Source organism: Fringilla coelebs (assembly GCF_963513975.1).
Source record: "Fringilla coelebs genome assembly, chromosome: 15".
NCBI lineage: Eukaryota > Metazoa > Chordata > Aves > Passeriformes > Fringillidae > Fringilla > Fringilla coelebs.
Window position 1 is genome coordinate 11,228,893 of NC_140041.1, and position 22,479 is coordinate 11,251,371.

At 41.3% G+C, this 22,479-nt stretch overlaps 1 protein-coding gene across 5 annotated transcripts in view; it reads right to left on the reverse strand.

The window, feature by feature from the left end:
• Positions 1-7,794: 7,794 nt before the first annotated feature.
• The window catches only part of FAM13B (family with sequence similarity 13 member B), a 44,603-nt gene continuing 29,918 nt past the window's right edge, over positions 7,795-22,479 (reverse strand). For 2 of the 5 annotated variants that reach the window (XM_084215980.1, XM_084215979.1), the window contains exons 14-25: positions 22,023-22,170; positions 19,479-19,544; positions 18,221-18,431; positions 16,611-16,740; positions 16,070-16,151; positions 15,573-15,802; positions 15,160-15,243; positions 14,264-14,359; positions 11,987-12,070; positions 11,720-11,892; positions 11,200-11,301; positions 7,795-10,137 (exon numbers count right to left, since the gene is read on the reverse strand). In XM_084215980.1, coding sequence (XP_084072106.1) covers positions 10,014-10,137; positions 11,200-11,301; positions 11,720-11,892; positions 11,987-12,070; positions 14,264-14,359; positions 15,160-15,243; positions 15,573-15,802; positions 16,070-16,151; positions 16,611-16,740; positions 18,221-18,431; positions 19,479-19,544; positions 22,023-22,170 — 1,530 coding nt within the window. In that variant the 3' untranslated portion in view covers positions 7,795-10,013. The remainder of the gene's footprint in view (positions 10,138-11,199; positions 11,302-11,719; positions 11,893-11,986; positions 12,071-14,263; positions 14,360-15,159; positions 15,244-15,572; positions 15,803-16,069; positions 16,152-16,610; positions 16,741-18,220; positions 18,432-19,478; positions 19,545-22,022; positions 22,171-22,479) is intronic. The other 3 variants (XM_084215981.1, XM_084215983.1, XM_084215982.1) reach the window with 2 other exon arrangements.

Here is a 22,479-nt window from a genome sequence, read left to right on the forward strand (position 1 = left end):
TGTGCTGCTGTTCACAGACACCTTGTTCAAAAACAGTACTAAATACCATGGAATAAAACCAAAACTGGAGACCTTTCAACTGTACTTACTACAAGAAAATTTGTGGGCGTTGATCTAGCCTGACCTCCTCATCAAGGTGCACAGTCAGCAAACTCTCAAGCACCTTCCAGAACAGAAAAAATGAGGCCTCAGTTTCACCCTGCACTGCTGTACCATTAAATAACCCCCCAAATCTGAACTACATAACACTGACTATTTAATTCCCCAAAACTCCTGCAGCTCTACCACCACACATCTCCTCTGGGCTGCCCAAGTGATGAAATACACTGAGATAACTCTCCTCTTGCACATTTGGAGATGGAGCTGATCACATGCAAGCCAGCACCCAGTTTGCCCACAGGCTCCACTGGGAGGTTGGAAAGTCTGCATCATTTCTCTGGCAGGTGTTTTTACACACAATTCATGGAATAACTGAGGAGTCTCACACTCTTTACCAGCAATCACAGTGTCAGCTGTACCTCATTCAGTACTCACTCCTTACTCCACACATCATCCACCCAAAAACGTCCCTGCAGTGGAAATGGCTCTCAGTTCCCAGCAGCACCACTTGGTGACAAGTGGAACTGGCAGAGCAAGGTTAGAAGCTGCTGTCACCCTCTAAATTCAGCCTGTGAGCATCCCCTCCTCGCCCCTGCTCTCTGGTGACGTTCAGGGTGCTGAGCACAGACGTGAGCAAAGCCATGTCCCACCTCTGCCTGGAGCCCTCCCCTTCTCAGGATGGCAGGAGCAGCTCTGGGAGCTGATTTCTGGAGGGCAAAGCTTTCCTTGTAAATGTTTTCATGTAGAGAAACAAGAAACTCCCAGTGTTAGTTCAGAGCAACCTCAGCTCATGGTTCCCCAGACCCCTGTGCAAAATGTTGTGCTTTCAGCTCAGGAAAGGCAACCAACAACTCCTTCAAATGTGTTTGGAGAAATTCTGGGTACAAACAATGCTGATACTTCTGAATCACCAGCCAGATAATTGCTGCATCACATACTCAACACGAGGAAAACATCTTCAATAAAAATATTTTCATAGTTTGCAAAGAGATCCCCATTGGATGGACTCTGCTGGGACAAATGCTATCACAGCACAATAGCCCTCCCAAAAAAACAACTGCCATATTTACTACAAGAATTTGCTGTTAGGAGTAGCCCTGGTCCAGCCAGCAGCTGAAAGGAGGCAACAACACTGGATCCATTTACCTGTAATTCCACACTTTTTTAGTATACTTACAGCAAATGTCATTATTGAGCTGAAGACAGGTCTGACTTCAGTCTAAGGAATCAATCTGAGCAAGTAATCCTGTCTGAGCCCAGAAATGTTTTGAAAGTGCCACGATTCTGCAGTCAGTAACAGCCATGAGTGCAATTAGCTGAGCTTTTCTCTTGTTTACATTGAGATAAACCATGGATTTGTTCTTGTGCCAACATTAAAGATGGGTATTTGGCATGGGAAATCCATAGCAGAGACAGGAAGAACTGGAAAGAGCAAGGCCAGTTGAGCAGAAGCACATGTTAGTGTTCCTATCTCCTCTATCATCTCTGGAGGAATCAATTAAAGGAGGCCTGAATTTAAATCACATATTTATAAATTGGAATCAGGCAAAAATACTCTGGAAATGCTCTGCTTCACACACTTCATTTAGCACTGATTTAACATAAGAAAGACCATGTGAACATGCCTAAGTAACAATGAACTATGTAAACCAGAGTTATTTCATTTAAGGTAATGAAATAAGGTTTTAAAGTAATAAACTGCCTGGCCCATCTTGAGTGAAATCCAGATTAATAAGCAATTGTTGTTTTGTGAAAGTACTGAGCAACTAAATAAAGGCACTGTGTATCTCCTGAGTACTTCATGTAAAGTGTTATTTTAGGGTCTGCCTGTAGTGGTCAGTTTTGCACACAAAGACTAACAAGGATTACAAAATAAAAATTCAGGCTTACATCAGTTCAGGTTCCATAAGCTGAGCTGCTTTGTTTTCCCATTTCTGAGAGATGGAGATCCACCTCAGCCCCCTCATTATCCCCATGGACCTGGGCTCTGTGGGCTGGTACAGCATTGGAGAACACAACTTCACCTAAATCAAAGCAGGAGAGTGAGGAGATGTTGGTGTTTCTCAGGCAGAGGAACCAGAGCTGCATTAATCATACTTGTGTTTGTATTTCATAAACATAAATGTGTGTGTATTTCTCATGATGCAATGCTAATGGGAACCTCTTCTGGATAATCAGGTGAGCTCTTACCTTTACTATGCGTGAAACCCAATTTACAGAGGCATGATGCTCCCATAAAGACACGAGGAAAGGCTGGGCACCTCAGGTGTATGCAGCCACTTCTCCTCAGCTAGCAGCTGGCAAGAGAGTCATTCATTAAAAATGCAGAAATCAGTTAGATCAGGGAGCAAACCCAGATCCACCCTTCCTATTTTTTGGCAATGGTTGGTGTCTGGTCTGTACACTGGTTGCTGCTGGCTGTTGGCAAAGATCTCTCAGCCTTTTCAAGGCCAAAGACTGTAGTATTAGTCCTTGTTATTAGCAGCATTAGACAATTAAGGCTGAGATGACTCAAGGGATTGTATTTATCACCAGCCCCCAGGTTCTCCCTGGCACTGAGGCTGCTCTCAGCTCCCCACAGCCCTCCCACGAGCAGTCCACCAGATCAGTCACACACAGTGATGAACTCCTGTGGCCCTGACAAGTCTCACGTTGCCTCTTTGTCATTGCACACATCATCTAGGGAGCTACAAAGACAGTAAAACTGAGAAAGAAACACTTCAGAAGTGCCTAGAACTGGCTGCATTTGCTGCTGTGGGGATGAGTTACCCCTTGACTTTCACCTCTGTGTTTGCCAGCTTGGCCAGCCCTGGCTCAGGAGGCACAAGAGCCCCAGTGTGTGCCTGGTTAGGCTCAGTCTAACCTGTCCTACCCTGAAGAGGCTGCACAGCCCAAGGTCCAGGGCCCCTTTCTGGCCTTGCTGTGGCTCTGTGTCCTCCCTACTCATTATCCACCCTGCTGGTTTGAGCCTGAATCCTGGCAGAGCAGGGGAGCTGGAGCCCAGCAGAGCTGGCACAGCACAGCTGGGATGTGTGGGGTGTGTGGCACAGCACAAATACAAGAGGTTTGGCCAGAAAAGCCTCGTACGTACAGCTTATGACAAAACATCCAGCAAGCTCAGGTTCTCCAAATCTAGCCACCTTTTGAAGCCAATGCACTCTTCCCTGTGGAAGACAGCCTGAAGAGAGGGCAGGGAGCTGGGCTGGATCTCCCTGGCTCCTGCTTTCATTCAGGATCCATCCTTGCCCTTGCCTCCAACCCTCCTGCCCTGGGGGAAGGTCTCTGCTAAAGGAAGAGCTGCTGGCTGATGCCCATGTCTACCCAGATTGTTGTTTCCTTGCATCCTGGTAAGTTCTTCACAACAGCACATTATAAACCTGCTGTCAACATCTTCCTTCCCTGGATCAAAGTATTGGCTCAGATTCCCTTTCTCTGTACTCAGGAATCACAGTGCTCCTCAGCACAGCAAAAATGTTCACTTTTACCTTTTTTCATGGGTGAGTTGCAAAGGTGCAGCTCAAAGGGAGAATTCTGTTTATAAGATTCCAGAGGGGTTTAAAATTACCTCCCCCTTATGAACATGGGTCATGCAAATTCCAAGCTCATCTAAAAAAAATTTTGCACGTGGGCAGCTGTCTCCATTGGAGCAGCTGGGAAATCAGCACAGGCAAAGAGCCTCCCTAAACTCAGCCTTTTCCCAGACCCCTGTTACCAGGTATGACCTGTACAGAGAGCCTGGCTGGGAGAGAGGAAGGCATCAAAGCTCTGTAGCCAAAAGCTATGAAAAAAGCAGCTCCTTCTTAACTGCAGAAGGAGCCAAAATGTTCTGACCTTGATTCAGGACTGCCTTCACGCCTAATTTAATTGCATTTTTATTTGCTAATACATATGCTGACCTCTGGACAGAGAGTGCATAATTCTCCAAAATTAAGAACTGCCTTTGTTCCTAACCAGGTGCTCCGGGGCCAAACCAATGGAGACAGTGCTGAGGAAAAGGTAGGCTTTATTCTTTCCTGTAATTTTAGAAACTGCTGCTTGCATTTTAGAAAATGAAGAATACAAAAGGAGCCACAGTTGCCCCCACTGTGACTTACAGAAGTTATTTTTCCACAGGATACTATTTTTAACATCATAGGAATAGCAAAACTAAACCTATAAATAAAGAAAAATCACCAATTATGCCCATAAAGTCAAATGAAACCTTGTTCAGGCCAGGTCATACACTGGAGCAGCAGAATTGGCAGCAGGGTATGATCAAGGAGTTTCAGCGATTGTATAAAGTTGTGAGCTGGACATTTCTCCAGATGTTTACCAGAAACAGATGTATGGAAAACAAACAAGTTTCACAGCACTCTATTGGGTCACAAGCTGCATCTACAGCAAGAAGAAATGTTACTGCAACTTCCCCTTGCTTTGCTAAAAGGTTTCCAGCAATCTTTATTCCAGTTCCCTTGCTGGGGTCTGTGTCTGTACAACTTATTTTTATTTTAAAATCACTTCTGCAAGAAGAAAGAGAAAAGCCCCCAGGCTGGCTGTAAACATTACTGCACAACAATCCCTGCCATCTCTCTCCAATCTGAAAAAAAAAAAAAAAGTGTATTTCTATATCCTGTCTTTTTGGAAGGGCCAGAAGGGAAGTCTGCTTTCAGCCAGATGTGGAACACTTTTCCCTACAAAGCTCCATGAGTCTTTTCCTACAGGATTGATTGTGGTACTGGTGTCCCAGTCAGCCATGCAAGTCAGTAATTTTAAGACACTTTGAGTGCTTTTGTACTGGCTGACAACAGCTGCCCTCTAGGAGGAAAAGATTTGGTAGAGCTTCAGGAAAGAGGGCACAGCAAAACGTCTGAGCTCAGCCGGTAACAGACTGGTCACACAGTTTAATTAAAACCAACTACCCCCCTCTTTTTTTCCTATTTCTGGACAAGAGGAGCAGGACTGTCAATAAATGTATAAACAACGTCCTGGGTCTGTTCTGTGAACCTCCCAGGTGCTGTTGTGAGAAGAACTGCCCAGCCCTGCTGGAGCTACAAGCGCTGAGCGGCACCAACTGCTGCGCGTTCCTTCGGCAGCCCCGAGACCCAGCGAGCGCCCAAGGCGCAGATCCCGAGCCCCGGCAGCATCCCGGGCCAGCATCCGCCCCGACCCCCGCTCCCCTCACGCATCAGCTGCCGAGGTTAATGCTAATCTCTAACAATTCCTGCCCCAGCTCTCTGTTGCCGTCAGAGAAAGAAGGATCCATTTAAGCTTCCAGGGAAATCCCCGAATCTCTTTGCCCGGCTCAGGAGCTGACAGCCGCCGGCACCAGAGGGCGCCTCGCTCCGTCCTCGCACCAGCCGGGATTCCGGGAACATCCCTTTTATCGCTCAATCCCTTTATTCCCGCAGCCCTAGGGCCAGGTTACACGCAGGCCGGAGGCTGTGCGCCCCAGGCAGTCACTGCTGTTGGTTTATCGCTAGGACTCAGCTGCAGGAGAGGGAAAACGTGTCCAGGCGCCACCCGGCCAGCACAGGGACGTTCTGCGCAGCTCTGTTCCTGCAGGACACACAGCCCAGCCCCAAAACCCCAACCTTAGACAAATCCTACAAGCAGTATTTCAAAGCCGATATCCGGCACGATCACGCTGCCACACGGGCTCGGCTCTCCCTGTGGCATTCCAAGGCTCCCAGCAGGGGATTTCCAGCCCAACACAACAGTCAGGGAACACAGAGCACACAGCAGGCCTGCGGGGGGTCACTGATTTTTTGTCTCCTGGCCAAGCCAAGCCAAGCCCTCCACTCTCTTCTAAGAGGACCAGTTTTAAAACCTAAACCCCTATTCCCTTCCCCTCCAACGAGATCTTGTTGCCAGGCAGTAGCCCAGGACACTTGTCCCAGAACACATAGGTCACTGGTGATTTGTTTATCCGGATTACTCAATAGCCTGACAGCAGAAAAGCAGGTGTGTGGCACCTGTGACATCTCCAACCTTTCCTTCTCCTGGCAGCCCTCTCCTACAGAACCTCAAAACCTTTGGACACATTTCCACTCCCCGAACTTCCCAAGCTCTCCTCAACCTCACCCCACTCCCCTGGGGCACAGGACACCCTCTCCACACCCTGCCTGGCTTTTCCATGCAAGCTCCATACCCTGCAGTGACACAACAGCTCAGGCAAATCTGTTTGAAGAGGGAAAGCTTGAAAAACTCTAGATTTGCATTGTCTCCAGTAATAGATTTTCCTAATATAACAGCTTTTTGCACCCTCAGAAACCTGCTTCTCCTCCACTTTAACTAATAGTGTTCAAAACAGTTATTTTCCTCATTAATATCCTAGTTCAACACACATTGATTTGCAGCAGTTCCCACTAAACCATCTTTGAGGGAATTTTTTTCTTTATTACCATCCTGATCACAGCAAGTTTTATTGAATAATTAATCATTTAAGGAAAAATGGGGGATTGCAGAACAGATCAGTAGGAACCTTGTTCACTCTTCAGGCCAACATCCTAAGGATTTCTTTCCCCCATTTTCAGAGAAAGGCCATGTGATCAGAGGGAAGGTTACTCTGTCCCAACCCAAAGCACGTGCCCAAGGCTGCCTTCCAACTCCTCTCCCTCAGCTTGCTGGTTCCTTGTTCCCACTTACCTGAAGTGCAGAGTCTTCACCTTCAGTTCTTCAGCCCCTGCCACACCTTAGGCTGTAGAGAGGTGGATTTTCACAGAACACAACACAAGAGTCAGCTTGAAAGACCTTGACCACTTTCTATGAACTCACAACATACTATGAAAGGCTGTTTGGTTGAGAGGAAAAGCATCCTCTGGTGTGCACAGCAGAGTGCAAGCATCACCATGATATTTTATGAAAAATCCCTTCACCAGGATTTCTTCTCCTGGGAAGCTGAGAAGTCTCAGAGAAAAATGTAAATAATTATCCAATTCTCTTCTCCTGTGTTTGCTGCTTTGGAATGTGGTCTGGAGGTTGTTCACCAACAGGTGCATCTTCGATTAGTTCCATGTGGATTGTTTTTACTTAATGACCAATCAAAGCCAGCTGTGAGTGACTCTCTGAGGAGTCACAGGTTTTTATTATTCATTCTTTTCTAGCTTTCTGATGTATCCTCTCTCTTTCTTTAGTATAGTTTTAGTATATAATTTCTTTTAATATAATATTGTAATATAATAAATCAGCCTTCTAAGAACTTGGAGTCAGATTCTTATCTCTCACCTTGTCCTGGGGACCCTCACAAACACCACGTGCAAGAGCAGTGTTTCCTGGCCACCAACAGCAGTAACTGCTGCAGTACTGACTCCAGGGAAGAGAGATCCTCATGGGTACAGAGACACAACCGATGTGCTCAGCTGAGGGCAGTGAATGAACTGTCCCAGTGGCGGCTCCCTGCACCCACCCTGCTGCTGCTGGGGCAGGAAGGAGCCATCTCCCAGTGTGCTCCAGGTCACTCCCAGCAGGAGCTGAAGCCCAGCCGGCACCACGATCCCAGGGGTCAGTCCAGGAGCTGGGGCCCCTCCCCTGCACAGCCTGCACGGGCCGAACACGGCTCCAGGGGATGCAGTTTCACCCGAGCCACCACCAGGGCACATCGTGGAATCCAAACCCTCCTCACAGCTACAAACAGGAGCAGCAAAGGATTCAGCACTCCTTCTTAAGAGACAGCAGTGGAGGAGAAAGCATGATGAGAAACAAAAACACAAGACAATAAAGGTTAAGGTACTTTTATTATAAAAGTCTATACAATGAGCACCAGACATAGCAATGCAATTATATCTGGTTTAGTTATATATATTCCATATCTATATATCCATATAGATATATAGGTTTTGCTTTTACCAAAGTAAACTGTTATATCACAAAATGCCTAGTTCTACCATTTATTTATTGCTCAACAAGGATGGCACAAAACACACTCAGCATAACTGTTGCCATGCTTATCTACTATACTGAATAAACAGCCAAACACTGCATAACAAACACAAAGCAGCTGTTAATTCTGAATTGGAACCAGTCTGATCACCCACTCACTTATAAAAATATTGGAATCATATAGATTTAAGCATTATAAAGGAGGAATATATTATTTAAAACATTTAAATAGTGCATATTGACATTTTGCATGTGGTATATAAAACACAAACATTCATGTACAACACTATACAGTACACATTAGTTTCAATGTTTGGATACACCCGTGTCTGCAGACTGATAGAAAAGGAACTGAAGTGTACATTGCACAATGGAACTGAATAAAATTGGTAAATGGTCTCAAAGACTACTTTAACCTCATAATTCTCTAAGGTCCCAGATCACTTTGCAGTTAAAAAAAAAAAGAAAAAAAAAAAGGCATACCACCAGTGCTCAATAGTTTTAGTGCTTTTTTTTTTTCTGAATTCCAAAATTACATGCCTACAAGCAGAGTAAAACAAACCAAGAAGTATTCTACAGTACACAAATGAAATCTGAGCACTAAAAATCCTACTTGCAACCTATTTCATATGCTTCATGACAGAACAGCAAGTCTCTGAGGTTACATGCGAGCCATTTCTTACATCGTGAGAAAGTTCATTTTTGGTCTTTCATAAAGCAGAGTGAATCATTGCTATGTTGACATTAGCCAGTCATAAAAACATGCAGTGAGAGTAGGTGCATGCAAAACATGGCCACAATCAAACTGATACACTGAAATAATAAAAAAAAAAAAACAACTGAGAAAGCACCAGCTGAAATTAACATTTTGATTTTGCCAGATCAGAAACAGCTGCGGATGGCTGCTGCAGAGCAAAGCTAGTCCCTAAATCATCATTCAGCACAGCAGATGTGATACTCAAAACATTATTTAGATTCAACTCTGAAGCTAAATCATGCAAGGCCCATAAACTGTTTTGCTTACATCGTAAGGATTAGATAATGTATTTTTATTCTCCAACTGTAAAACAAAACCGTGATAAACAGCAGTAATCTTTCCACTCCAAACCGACGGTTCTCCCTGTGGTGCGTGTTAACTACACTGATTTTAGCCCTTGACACCATACTCATTTCAGGTACAGTGGGATTTTAACTGTCCTAAGCCAGCTCCTTTCTGTGGAGCCACACAAGTCTGAGCACCACCAGATTTCCCAAACACCACAGTGTTCACTGTGCTCCTCAAATCTTCCGAAAGCGGAGATGCCGTATCCAATTCAGCCCAAACACTACGTCACCACTGGCTGATAAACAACAACCCAAAAAGGGATCAAATGAACAACAATGACATGAGTCCTGTAGGCAGCATGTGATTGAACTTTTCAGTTTTCCAAGGTTTAAAAGCCACTAAGAAAAGGTCACTTTCTGGTTTGTCCACTGTCATCTTTATCAAGGAGGAAACGTGACCGCTAATGAGCAAAATCCATAGACGTTAATTATTACTGTGTACAGGTGCAATTTAGAATACCAAAAAATCAAAGTTGTTCCACAGCAGTCCTTTGAAAGGAATTACAGTCTGTTTAAGTGTTCCAAGAATTAAGAGCTGTACCCTTAATTTGCTGATTTTTTAGGCAAGAGGAATAGTTCGGTGTAGCATTACAATATTAATAATTTCTTCAACAATGCAAAAGGTTAGTAATAACAAAAGTCTCAAAGTTCTTGAATGCTAAAGATAAAAAAAAGGCTATGGTTGTATTGGGACAGGATGGATGCATCTGGAATACAAAACTTCGATGGAAACTGTGTTTGCTAAAGTTGGATAGAGCAGTCTCTAACTCAGAAACCTTATTTGCTCTCTAGACAGGACCTACTTACCCTTCAAACATGTCCTAGTGGCACCACAGTAAAGTGCACAAACTGGATTCTTTCAACAGTGCATGACACATGAACACAAGTACCCAATAAGTACAGGGGGAGTATATGGAAACAGCATCTTACTCAACAGGTTGGAGGAATATAATTTAAATTGATTTTGAAGAATCTTGTTTGCTGATAAGGACTTCTAACAGCCTCAGTTTGGCTTTGATTTTCTTGTACTCCCTGTACTCATCCAGCATTGGGACCCGATCTTCTTTCTGTACATTCCTGTAAAAAGAAAAACATCAAAATTTCAACTAAATCCTCCATCCTGCAGCAAGCCAAACACAGAAGCAGCTACAGGAAGTTATTTTAGGGCAGATGAAAATATTATTGGCAGCTTGTTCACCAAAAACAGGCATGTCATAGTAGGTGACATGTCATAGTAGGTAAAACTGCCATCACCTAAAAAACTGAATTGAAAATCCAGCAGAATTTAGTCAGCACAACTGCTGCAGCATTGGGTAATAACCATTGCCCTAAGCTCTCCTGGGAATTTCACTAACAGGATATGAAGAGCATCATTTCAGAGCTTCATTTCAGATCCTGTGTATATACTACGGAAAAAGACATATTTAAGTAAACCTACATTTTTTACTGTAAGCAGATTGACCCACAAATTGGCAGCAGAATTATTCTTACTGGATGATAATAAATACTCTATTAATATGATTAACTTCATTATTTGCCATTGAAGTCAAAAAGAGCTTTGTTCCAAATTCAGTAAGTGCATGATGAAGCCACGTTACAGGAGTTTGTAGTTCAGGAGAAATCTGGGAGAAGGCACAGTCAAGTGAGAGCATTTGCCAGTCAAGGAAGTGACCTCTTAGGAGTGTTGGTAGTTTTGCTCATGACATGAGACATCTCAAAAATAAAATGGGCAGCAATGCAATGCAATTCATGACAAAAAAGATTCAAATAAGAAACCTAAAAGAACTAAACTACATGGAGAATAAAAGTTATAAAAACCTTTACTGGTAAAGCAAATATCCACTGCCAGAACTGACCTACTGGAACAAGAGGCAAATGGGCAAATTTCCCTGCCCTATGTTAAAGAACAGGGATAATATGGGGTTTTTAAAATAAAAAAATCATACTTTTTAGTAGGCATTTTTAAATGCTATTTTTTTTAATGAGACTGTTAAAAATACACAAAGTTATCTCCCTCAGGAGATAATTCACAGCAGATCTAAACAGATCAGATTCCAGCTGACAACATTAAAAGTTAGAAAATACACTTGGCTACATAATGAGGCTGCAGCCCAGCATCTGGTTTTGTGCTAAACAAACCTTCCATTCTGCTGATAAAACTCCTCTTCAAATTCTCGTAATGTCTTACGTAGCTTCTTCTTCTCAGCTCTGGCTTTCCACAGTTGCTCCAATAATTCAGGCCTAAAAATTTCAAGTGAAAGAAAAATATGTTGGCTGTACAATAGAATTTAAATTCCTCAGAAACAACTGAGCTAGCTCTACTAATAATTTATTTGTCTGGTTCATAAGGAACATGCTGTCAGTTTGAAAGTGAAATATTGAGAACAAACTAGCAGTTAATAAAGGGGTATAAATTTTCTGCTGTCGACACAGCTCAAGTAAGGCTGAAGAAGGTTTAGAAGATACTAAATAATTCACTGAGTACAAAAAGATCTTAGTCAGACATGTCAGAGCGAAGAACACTCATTCAATCCAAACATTTCCTGAGAAGTGTTGAATATGTCACTCCCTTTCACCCAACATCAGAGATTCAGTATTATGACTCTAACTACAATAATTAGAACTACTATAATTAAATTATCCACTTAATTGTCCATACATAGAAGCAGCTCGGGTGCTGGAGAGCCTCAGGTCCCGGGTGAGTTTCTCTTGACCATCTTCAATATCAGACTCAGAGTTTTCAACTGGGCTTAGAACAGGCTGTGTTTGGGCAGCAGTTTTTAAGATTTCATTTAGATCTGCAGATAAACTATCACTTTCCTCCTCTTCCTCCTAAAAGTGAAAACAGAAATCCAAAACAAATATGATGTATTTCAGTCCCCTATTACAAGTGCTGGGATTATGTTTTTAAGGGCACTGCACCTACCTTAATTTCTTCAAAAAAATGGGCAGTTTCACCTTCAATAATGGGCTGTAACATCTGGCCCCGCCTCTTGGTTGATGGTGATCCCTGAAAAAAATGGAAATTTGTTTCAAAATGTACAGCAAGACATCAAGTGCTGTTTGAAGTCAGAATTACATTGAAGTTATCCAATATTTCCTCTCTGAGATGAATAAAAGACAGCGAACATACTTACAGAGCACAAATAAAATAACCAAACAACCCAAAAGGCTCAGGTACCCAAGGTAATTGTTGTAGCTTATCAAGTATTTTAAAATATTCATTTTCAGACTTAAAATAAAAAACATTTGCTCTGTCCATGTTTTGTAGAAGATTCATAAAGAGCAATGATAGCTCTGAATTTTGTATTTATTCTCGTTCCTCCCAAAGCACAGTTACAAAGGCCAGAGCTGGTTGTGTCCTGCCAGGCATCCATTGGGAATAATCCTGCCTGGTTCCTTTTCCAGACCATTCTGAAGCCCTGAAAGTGGAAGTGTGAAATCAGAGCTATGTGTTGCCACCTCAGAGCCAAAATCCTTGGAACTCCAGCCTAAAGCAGGTGTCCCTGTGCTGTCCAGGTGCCTGCTGCACACCCACCACAATGTCCTGCTCATGCCTTATCCCCAGACAGCAGAAGCGACTCCAACAGATGGTCTCTGGACAGGAAAATGTGAAACACAAAAGCCACACAGACAATGACCTGTCAAAAACTTCAGTTCATGAAAGGTAAATGGTCTCCTGCTTCTCTGGACACTTCCATACAGGCTTCAGTGCATGTCATTGGTGTACCAGGATACAGTAAGAGATGTGTCATGGAATCAATTGTCATACAAACCTAAAAATCAATTCTTGAAATATCTGGCATTGAATATAGACTACTTAGAAGTAACCACTGAACAATCCTTGGCAATAAGTAAAAGCTCCTCATATCTCTTATAGGTTTCAAAAGCAAAGACCCCGTGAAAAAGATTTTACAGGTGCTGCCTACAGCACAGATTAGGAATCATGTTACTGATATCTCTCCCAAATTTAAAATTCTTCTGGTGAGATATCACCCATCCCTTTATTTCACAGCCAAAAAACCAGAATGGTTATGGTACAGTCATAAGGCTACCCAGAATGTAAAATCCATCTCAGCTGAACTGTCAGATTTCTGAGGGGAGAGATGTGATAGAGCTCAATCAGTCAAGGGCCCTACCAAAAAGCTGTGACTCATCAGTCACAGCATTGGTGCCTAAGAGCAACCAGTGCTTATGGAGTTCACAAAGGATTCTGATAGAAAAGCCCTTAAGCCTGACTGTGATGCAAATCATGTTTTTCTTTGAAAGGATCCACCAAAAACAATGTATGTGCAAGAAAGGCAGAATCTTGACCTGGTCCCTTTATCTCAGTGTACTCCAGCTTAGAGGGGAGAGCTCAGAACTGTCAGTGACAATGTAAACAGCAGATTAAGTTCCTGCTGAGTAAGCCCAGCTACCTGTGTCGGGGAAGAACTGTCTGTATGCAAAGAGATTATCTCATGCCAGCTATGCGCAGTCCCTTCCTTCCAAAAGGGTCAGCAGCCAACATCCAAACAGGTATTTTGCAAGTCTGGGTCAGTATGCAAGGCTTGGATTATGGCTCATGCAGAACAAAACCAGCTGGCTGTCATTCCCCAGCTGCTTTACAGGTACTATAAACAAGGTTACATCAATTTCCTTGCACAGTATGAAAACTTTTCTTCCTCATCTCTTAGAAGACCACAGAGAGAGGACAGAAAATTCAGAAGGAAATGAAGTGAAAACACAATGAAAAAGCACGTATGTTGTACAGATGCTGCAGGTGCTGGTAACATGTCTCTCTCTGGGGAAGCATGAAGGAATGAAATGGTTCTGATGGCAATCCTGTCACTCAAGCCTCTGCTGACAGCAACCTGCACTGCAACTGGTGTTACTATTCTGGGGAGGACTGAAAGTACAGTATGTCCTGGGGATCCATACCTAGCACAGGCACTTGGGAACATCTCCGCCACAGCAAGTTAGCACAGCTCACTTACTTCCACAGAGAACCATTTAATTCCCAAGAGCCATCAAGGTCACAGACAGCTTGGAACTGCTCTGTTCTCAGCAGTAAATCAATCAAATGCCTCAAGTACAATGACAACAATATCTTGCATCTTCCACAAGAAAGATGTTTCACAGAACAGTGTTACTAGCTTTCCTAAAGGCAGCCTCGCAGTTCAGAAGTGGGAAAATAAACAGAAATAGCATTTGTTTTACTCACAAGAATAGGAGTAATGCTTGCTCTAGTTAACATTTGTTTTACAAGTCTGTATCTGTCATAAAGTGGCTTCACAATATGTCTTTCTTCTCTAGTAACCTAGAGGCAGAGAAACCACAGAATTAATTATACCGGTCACTCCATCACAGACAAGCAAACACAAAGCCGTGTGCTTCTCCTGCCAGGCTACCAACATTCCAACTAGGAATATAAAACTACCTTACACTGCGTGTAAGAAAGGGGGTTTGTGCAGGTAAAAGGGAATAACTGGGTGCTTTTTCATTCTCTCTCACTTTAATACCCTGTATTTTTCAGGGAAAATATTTAAATGCTTCCAAAAAATTAGGGGAGCTTCAGCACAGGCAAACCCTGTATTTAAATATCCATGGAAAAGAGGCAAAAAAGGGACCAAGAACTGAGGGAAAAGATGTGTGCCTGGCAATGATGATGGTTCTAGAGAAATGAAAGGGAAAAAAGAAAAAGATGAAACTGTAGAGAAGGGGGGGTGGGAACTGTCCTTTCATTTCTGTTTCTGTGAAATCCAGAATAACATTTCCGGTCTTTTCTGAGGAAATTCAATAATCTTGTTTATTTTTAAGACATCTCTTTGCCTCGCAGACATATAAGGCACCAAATGACACCCATCACTTTGCACACTCCAATAACCTGCTGACTTCTGAAAAGGGGGCCTATTAATACATACTTTTTCCTTTTTTTAGAAGTCAATGCAGCAAGTTCCTCAGATAGCAACATGGAGGCCAATAGATACCTTTGTGTTTTGGAGAAGGAAAAAGAAGAACTCCCCCCACACCAGCATTAAGTTCTGATCTTACTACTGCTCAAGAGTTACTGCTGTCTATGCACACAATGGCAGAGTTTGAAATAAAGCCAAGCATTACCGGCCGTCCATGTTGGCTTTCATAATACAGGAGGCTCTTCTGGAGAGATGTTTTCTCTTCTACCAAATGGTCCTTTGTCATTTTCTATCAAGAACAATTAGCATTTAATCAAACACAAGTAACTTTATTTGCTATCCAGATGCCTAAGCCAAACTTAGCTTAGTTAACATCATACAACCCACCTTCCTCCATTTAAAGCTGTTCAATATTGCCAGCACATAGTTGCAAATATTTTAATACAGAGCAAGGAGAATGTGGTTCATGTTGATAATCTCCCCACTGAGTCTGAAATATGATGGCCTGACAAGGGGCTGCTAGCCAGAGGCTATCATCATATTGATGAAGTGGTATCTCAAGTGCTCTATTTCCCCCTTATTCTCTTAGAAAGAGCCTATCCATACCCTTATGCTTACCTTTATATCTTCTGGTAAACATCTCTCAACTCGTTTTTCCTTTAATCTTTTCAAAATGAGTTCAAGTGTAGCCTCCTTGGTGGGCTTCTTCTCTTTCTGCACAACCTGCATCTCATCTTCATTTTCTTCATCCTCTTGGTCAAGAGAGGAACCAAAGCTTTTTGGAAGAGTGTTACTTCGTGGACGTGTTTGAGGTATGAATTCTCCCTCTGAGCTTCTCTGCTTTGCATCTGAAATGGGAAAAATTGCTCAATCCAATGGTTTAAAAGAAATAACACAGTTTATTTAACTGCAAGTACAGGAACATAGCAATTTGCATATGGAAAGTTTTCCTCCTAAAGAACTAAAGCCATAAGAATAATTTGATTTTTGAATAATGCAGAATGTAGAAATGAAACATTTTTGTGTGCTGTGGAAGTTCAGTGAATGACTTAGCCATTTCAGTCAAGGAGATAATTTGTGTTGCAAGAGAAGAAGAAACTGTAGCAATCTCTTACCTTTTATTTGCTTTCTCAATTTGGTAAGTTCAGTCATCCATTTTAAAACTTTTGGATTGGCTGCAATATCACTATAGGAGGGCTGAAGAAGATAGAAATAAACTACATATTAAAACAAACACAGTAAATCTTGTTTATAAATACTTCTTACAAGACTTGGTAATATTTGTGATGGTGAACGTGAACAGTTATAGGAATGCCACTCAGTATCAGTTCAGATCTCAGTGCCAACACAAGGACAAGACTTGTGAAAATAAAACTGAAACAACTTCAGCAGCTGAACCAGAGAGTGGTAAGACACTTCTGCTTTTCCACACATCTGAAACGGGCTGTCTCTCAGCAGAACTGTCACTCTGTCCTCCTTTGGCTCTGGCATTCTGGCACATTTTCTAATATTGCTCAGCTCCTTTTTGCAGATAGCAGTGTGTAACAAAATTCTCATTTGTAAACACAGTTATTCAATTGAGTGAATAACTACAAGAGTCACTCAGCCCTCCCATGCAGTCCTTTATCCTTAGTAAATACAGAAGTGCTAACCTACCTTACTGTTTTTCTCTTTTTCAAACTGTTCCTCAAATTGCTTTATTTTTTTCTGTAATTTCTTGACAAGCTGATAAGGTGTCTTATCTTCCCTTTTGTCATCTTTTGAGCTAAAGGATGCTCTTCGTGTTCTGTTTAAAAACATTTTTAAAATGTCATTTAGATAATTGAGTGCAAGCAAGATAAATATTCAAGTTAGAGATTAATAATTTCATTTTTTCTCCAGTTCATAATCCATTCATTTCACGTTTTCAGAGCTATTTACTCAAACTGCTTTGAGCTGCTGCCTTCAAGATGTGATGCTATTTTGGTCTTCCAAACATGAGTAATATCCACAACAGAAAAACTGTATTTGAAATTCAAGTGTAATGTACCATTAATTGCCAGCTTTCTGGTGCCTGGGCTATTTACCTAAGTTACTATATACTCAGTTGTTCTTCAAGGACTAGGCACAGAATAAAGCCCAGGCTAGAAAATACCACTGAACAATCCTTGGTAATTAAACAGCTTCACTCAATTGTTTCAGGCAAGTTAAGACATAATTAAGCCAAAAAGTATCCACATAAATTGTTAGTCTTACTAATACATTTCTTAGATTTTACTAACAGACTTCTAAAGTATATGGTTTTGGTTTTATATCATCTTTCACGCAGCTCCTTGACATTTGCCGCTCTTGCAAAGCATTTTTTGTTTCAAGACTGACATGAGAATTTTCCAGAACACTTATTATACAAAGTGCCTAAAACATCCCTCAACACAGCCAGTGAAATCTATGTTGTTCAAGATATTAGCAATACTAATCTAATAATCTACTAGAGCAGATCCTTTTTAGTTTCAGAATGAGGAGAACAGCTATTATCATCAGCACTTTTCTGCAGGTCAGTCTTCTACATCATTTTAACAGTACTTGTTAAATATCTTCTGTGGTTAATTGGAGAAAACTTGCACAAGGAGCTTTCTGCACCAATAAATCTGCCAGACAGACAACTAGAAACTCTAAACTTGTTCCAATCTCCTGTTTCAGGCTCTCTCATTTTTATTTCTTCCCTAACAAGCATGAAAATTGTTCTCAACTTCCCTTTCCCAGTAACAGCAGCAGACAGTAGAGGCCATGGGTTATTTACAGTTTTGGAGAGTGACACTGCCCTGTTCATACAAATAAATTGCAGCTTTTTTAGTGACAACTCTACTTTAATAAACTAGGTTAAAAAAATACTTGAAAAAAAAAAGCCAGAGCTTACATAAAATCAGACCCGAGTCTAGCAAAGCCTGGTAAACAAAGGATATAAATACTACTTTCAGCCCAGGAAGTGCCATTTGTCTGAAGCCGTGACCAAATGCCAGGGAAAGCTCTGTCCTATTTTTATCCTCTTTCCCTCAGCATCTGTCAAAGGCCACTTGGAGAGACATGATCCCACCCCAGCTGAACCTCTGCTCTAAGTCACTCCAGCAGTTCCTGGGCAGGCAGAGCAGCCAAACAGCCACACAATGCTACGTTTGACCTTGGTCTTCAGTTCATTCAGATCATGAAAACCTGTGCCAATCTCAAACAGCTGTATTTTCATCCTGGCATAACACATCCTGCCCAGCAGACTGCATTAAAATACACACCTAACAAAAGAAAGTGCTTTGGATGAAGAGTCCAACGTTTCTGGATCATGTAAGAAACGCTGGCTTTGCCCAAAATCCAAACTCCGATGTGACAACATGGGATGACAGTCCTCTTCCAATGGATGATTAGTCATCCTCCCAGCCTGTGGTGAAAGCTGAGCTTCTCCAGATTCACTGTCCTCCTGCCAAGACTTGAAAGCAGGAAATGGATCTAGAAGATAAAAAAAAGACACAAAATGGTACTTTTCTGTTACCAGAACTATCAACAAGAGTCGAAACAAAAATGCGAACCCAATGCTTAGTCTTGTATGCTCTAGAGGATGTGGTGTCATACACAAAGTGAATAAAAACAGTGAAATGCATCAGAAAGCTACAAATTCTGTCATATAACTGAAAGAAAAAGGTACTGAAATGAAGTATGCACACTAGGATCCCTTTTTCAAAGTGTATCTTGGGAGTATGCATTTCTGAGCAGTTCAACAGTGTAATAGAGCCTTATTTATGTATCAGAAATATAAAATAAGAAGAATATGTTTATTGTCCATTCCATTATTTGGCTGTGGAAATTAATTTTCATACTGTATCCACGTACTTTGAAAGTTGATCCTCTTGGTTTTGAAAAAGGTTTAGGGACAATGCCCATTTGCTTAAGTCTTTTTCAAGGAGTGTTTTTGGGTTTTATGATAAAATCTACCTTGACACCACTGAGAAAAAGAGATTTCTTAATTTGTGGAAGATGATTTTTCAGGAGGGAGATTCCAAAACAATCAATTCTTTCAAATCCCTATGAAAAGCTCCTTGCTAACATTCCTTATAATTGACATGGTTTTCTTGCTGTCTAAAAAAAAAAGCTGACACAGCCTTTCAATTACTTCAATTTAAAATCCCACCCCCCTTTTCTTTTTAGAGTTGCCTGTTCTTTTTCCTAGTTCAAATCAGAAATTTGAAAACTGGGTTCAAAGTGTGCAGAACAACAATAAAACCCACAAAGTAATCTTCAAAAAAAAAATAACCCTTGTACCTGCTTTCCACGGCACATTTACTAAGTATGATTGGGAATTTTTTTGTTGTTTTTCAGCTGTGATCTTGCCTGTTTGCACAGTACAAGATACAAGAAGGGGACCTTTTTGAATCAACAAAAAAGCTGCAGATTAGAATATTCCCAAGATATAAGGGACAGCAGGTGAAGGGTTAGTTAGAAAGCAAACCATCAACTATCAAAAGGCAGATAACTGAATGTATGGCGAACCATACTTACCCTCCCCTTCTCTCTGCAGATGCATTGTTTTGAAATCAATGAGGGGGAAAGTGATAGGGCATGGCGCTAATAAAATGAAAAAGAATGGCAAAAATACTAAAGTGAACACACAGCACAGTCAGAACAAACTATACATAACATGTAAAGCAGGAAGATACAGTACCAGGGAAAAACATCCCATCTTTTTGGACCAGGCCCTGAGCACTCTCAGCTTCCAAGCAATTCCCATGGCAGGTAAGGATGCTCAGTCCTCAGCCAATTTGAACTTTTTACTGGAAAGGTTTACAAAGAACTGGTAGAGGAATAGTAAAGACTTATTGCAGTTTAATAAGAGACTCATGCATCCTCAAATGAACAAAAGGCAAGCTCTAATGTTTTTGCTCAGAGCTCGTAAATAATAGAGATGGTGGTGATTTCCAAAAAAGCAGGGCAAATGCAGAAAAAATACTCAGAAATATATATCAACCATTCTGCATTTTCACCTCGGGCCAGCAAGCATTAAATGTTGATTTTCAAAAACTCTGTTGCACACAGGCCTTTGAATTTTCTGTTAGATTGGCTTTAATAACCCAAAACTTGTAACTGAATTTGGACTAGTACAGATTTCTTAACAAAGTCACTCTACTTCAATGGAATCCCACAAGGACTCGCAGTGCCTTGGAAGGCTGAGTTCCAAATAACCATCCTAAACAGGACTGAAGTACAGTCAACGTTCAAATACTTCACAATGAAATTAAGACCTCTTGCAAAGAACATGATTTAATACCAAGAAGTTATAATATAAATTTATAAACAGATACACTGCTTTATTTTCAAAACAACGGTCATAAAGCTATTTGGGGAAGTAAAACCAAAAGTAACTTCATGAGCAGATTTAAGGAAATAATGAAAATGGATGCCACAAACCTTCTGAGAATACATATTAGGTCATCTTAAGACAAATAGAGGATGCAACAAAATGTAATGTGCAAGTAAGCAATTAAATCAAATACTGAAAACATAAGCAGGATTTTCATGCTTTAGTTTTAGTTCTTAACTTGGAATGGAAACTTGGACTCAGTGTCTTTGGGCACCTACAATTTACTTCTCTGTGCTGTGACATACCCTGAATGTGCAGTTTGCTAGGGCTCAAGAGCACCAACCAACAAATGTTGTACAAAACAAACGAAGCCAATCACAAGTTGGAAGCCTCATTATTTGCAAAAGGGTTAAAAGGGAAGTGTGAGCTGATGAAGTCAATTAATTTGCAAGACAGTCAACAGCAGTGACAAACCAACAATCAGTTCTCACCACTTGAGCTTCAGGACAAAGCTGTATGTGCTGACAGCTTGAAGCTGCACTGTTACAGAACACACATTCCAGCTTTACTTCCCTCATTTTAATACTTCTAACACTGCAACCACAAGCTAAGTGCAGTGATTCCTTGCTACCAGTGTCTTGCTAAGGTTTCACTGTGACACTTAAAAGGCATCTCGAGGAACAGCTGTCACTGTTAGAGCCTGCTGAAGGTTAAAACCCTGTCCCTGCACAGTTAACCTGCACTACCATCTATCAAGTTGTATTGCAGGTTTTCCAAACCAGAAACAAGTGGCCTGTGGCCACAGCACTGTCAGTGGCAGCTCACAGTGGTTTAGCAGCTTAGATCACTTGCATTTTTTAAGGTGTGATGACTCCAACACCAGGCAGAGGAAACACAATATAAGGAAGACATAAAAAGAGAAGTATTTTGAAAAGAAGGTATTGACAAGAGTGTTCTGTTCTGGTTACAAAGAACTTATGATTGTTTTAAGTTAAAAAAAAAGTTTTAACAGTTTAACCAGACATTTGAGCAATAAAATTCAGGCAAGTCACAAGCTCAGGGGATTGCTAAACCTAGAAGGCAGTGAAGAATAAGGTCACAAACATAGGGAATCGTGTCTGAGAGAAAACTGTTACAAGTATTTTTCTTCTCCTAAAATGCAAACCATGGAAGGAGAAGGGGCACAGAAAAACATCCATCTGCAACTTCAGCCTTTATGTGAAAATTCAGAGCTGCTTCAAGTTCTCCAATGACACGGAAACCAAAACAACTGACAGATTTGTCTGAAAAACTGAAATATGAACTGCTGTGTTTGGCAGGTTAGTGATTTTAAGTCAAATTCAGCCAATTCAACAGTTTACACTTAATAAAACAAAGACAAACAAGACACAATGATAATTCTAACTAAATTATATAATTTGACAAAGTGTTTTTAAAGACTTGGATGAGAAACTCAGGGTCATGGAATTTTTGTAACAATTTTTTAAAAAACCAAAAAAAACCAAAACATGACACCTAGAATGAAACTTCGACTTTTTTGCTTTCTTTCTTTAGTTTTCCTTATATTTTTTTAAGATCCTTAATTAAGTTGCAGATGGTTCTGAAACAAGATGAGACCTACGTCGTGACTTGGTTGATCTTACCATGTGTACAGGAACATGTTGTTGCCTCCTGCTTTTACTTTGTAAATAGTTTTATTTATCGCTCCTCTGTAACTACAGTGTGAGCTAATGAGTGAAAATTACCTTCCCATTTGTCACCATCAGACACATTCTTCAGATCCAGATGTGGCACTTGGACAGCCGGAGCTTCCTCGGGAACATGAACGCTGCCATCCCTCAGCACCTCTGAATCAGGGTTTGCATTAAGATCACAAGTCTTGCTACTTGAATCCTATATTTAAAGAACAGAACAATTTTATTATTACCTAGCAGCAGGAAATCAGGTACTTCATCAGCTCCAGCATGTCTAGAAATTTTAAGGAAAAAAGAAATCATTCCCAAGTCAAGGAATTAAGAATAGAGACACACACTCCAACAGGAGCCAATTATTTACATTCCAAAACATTTCTTCCATGAGATGCATAAGCATAAACTTGCTGTTCTGCCCTAAGTCTCTGTGAAGTGACATGATGAGCTCTTGAACAGAGGTCTTGCAAGCCTTGGAGCACCGACCACCACAAGATGTTAAAAACGACATTTA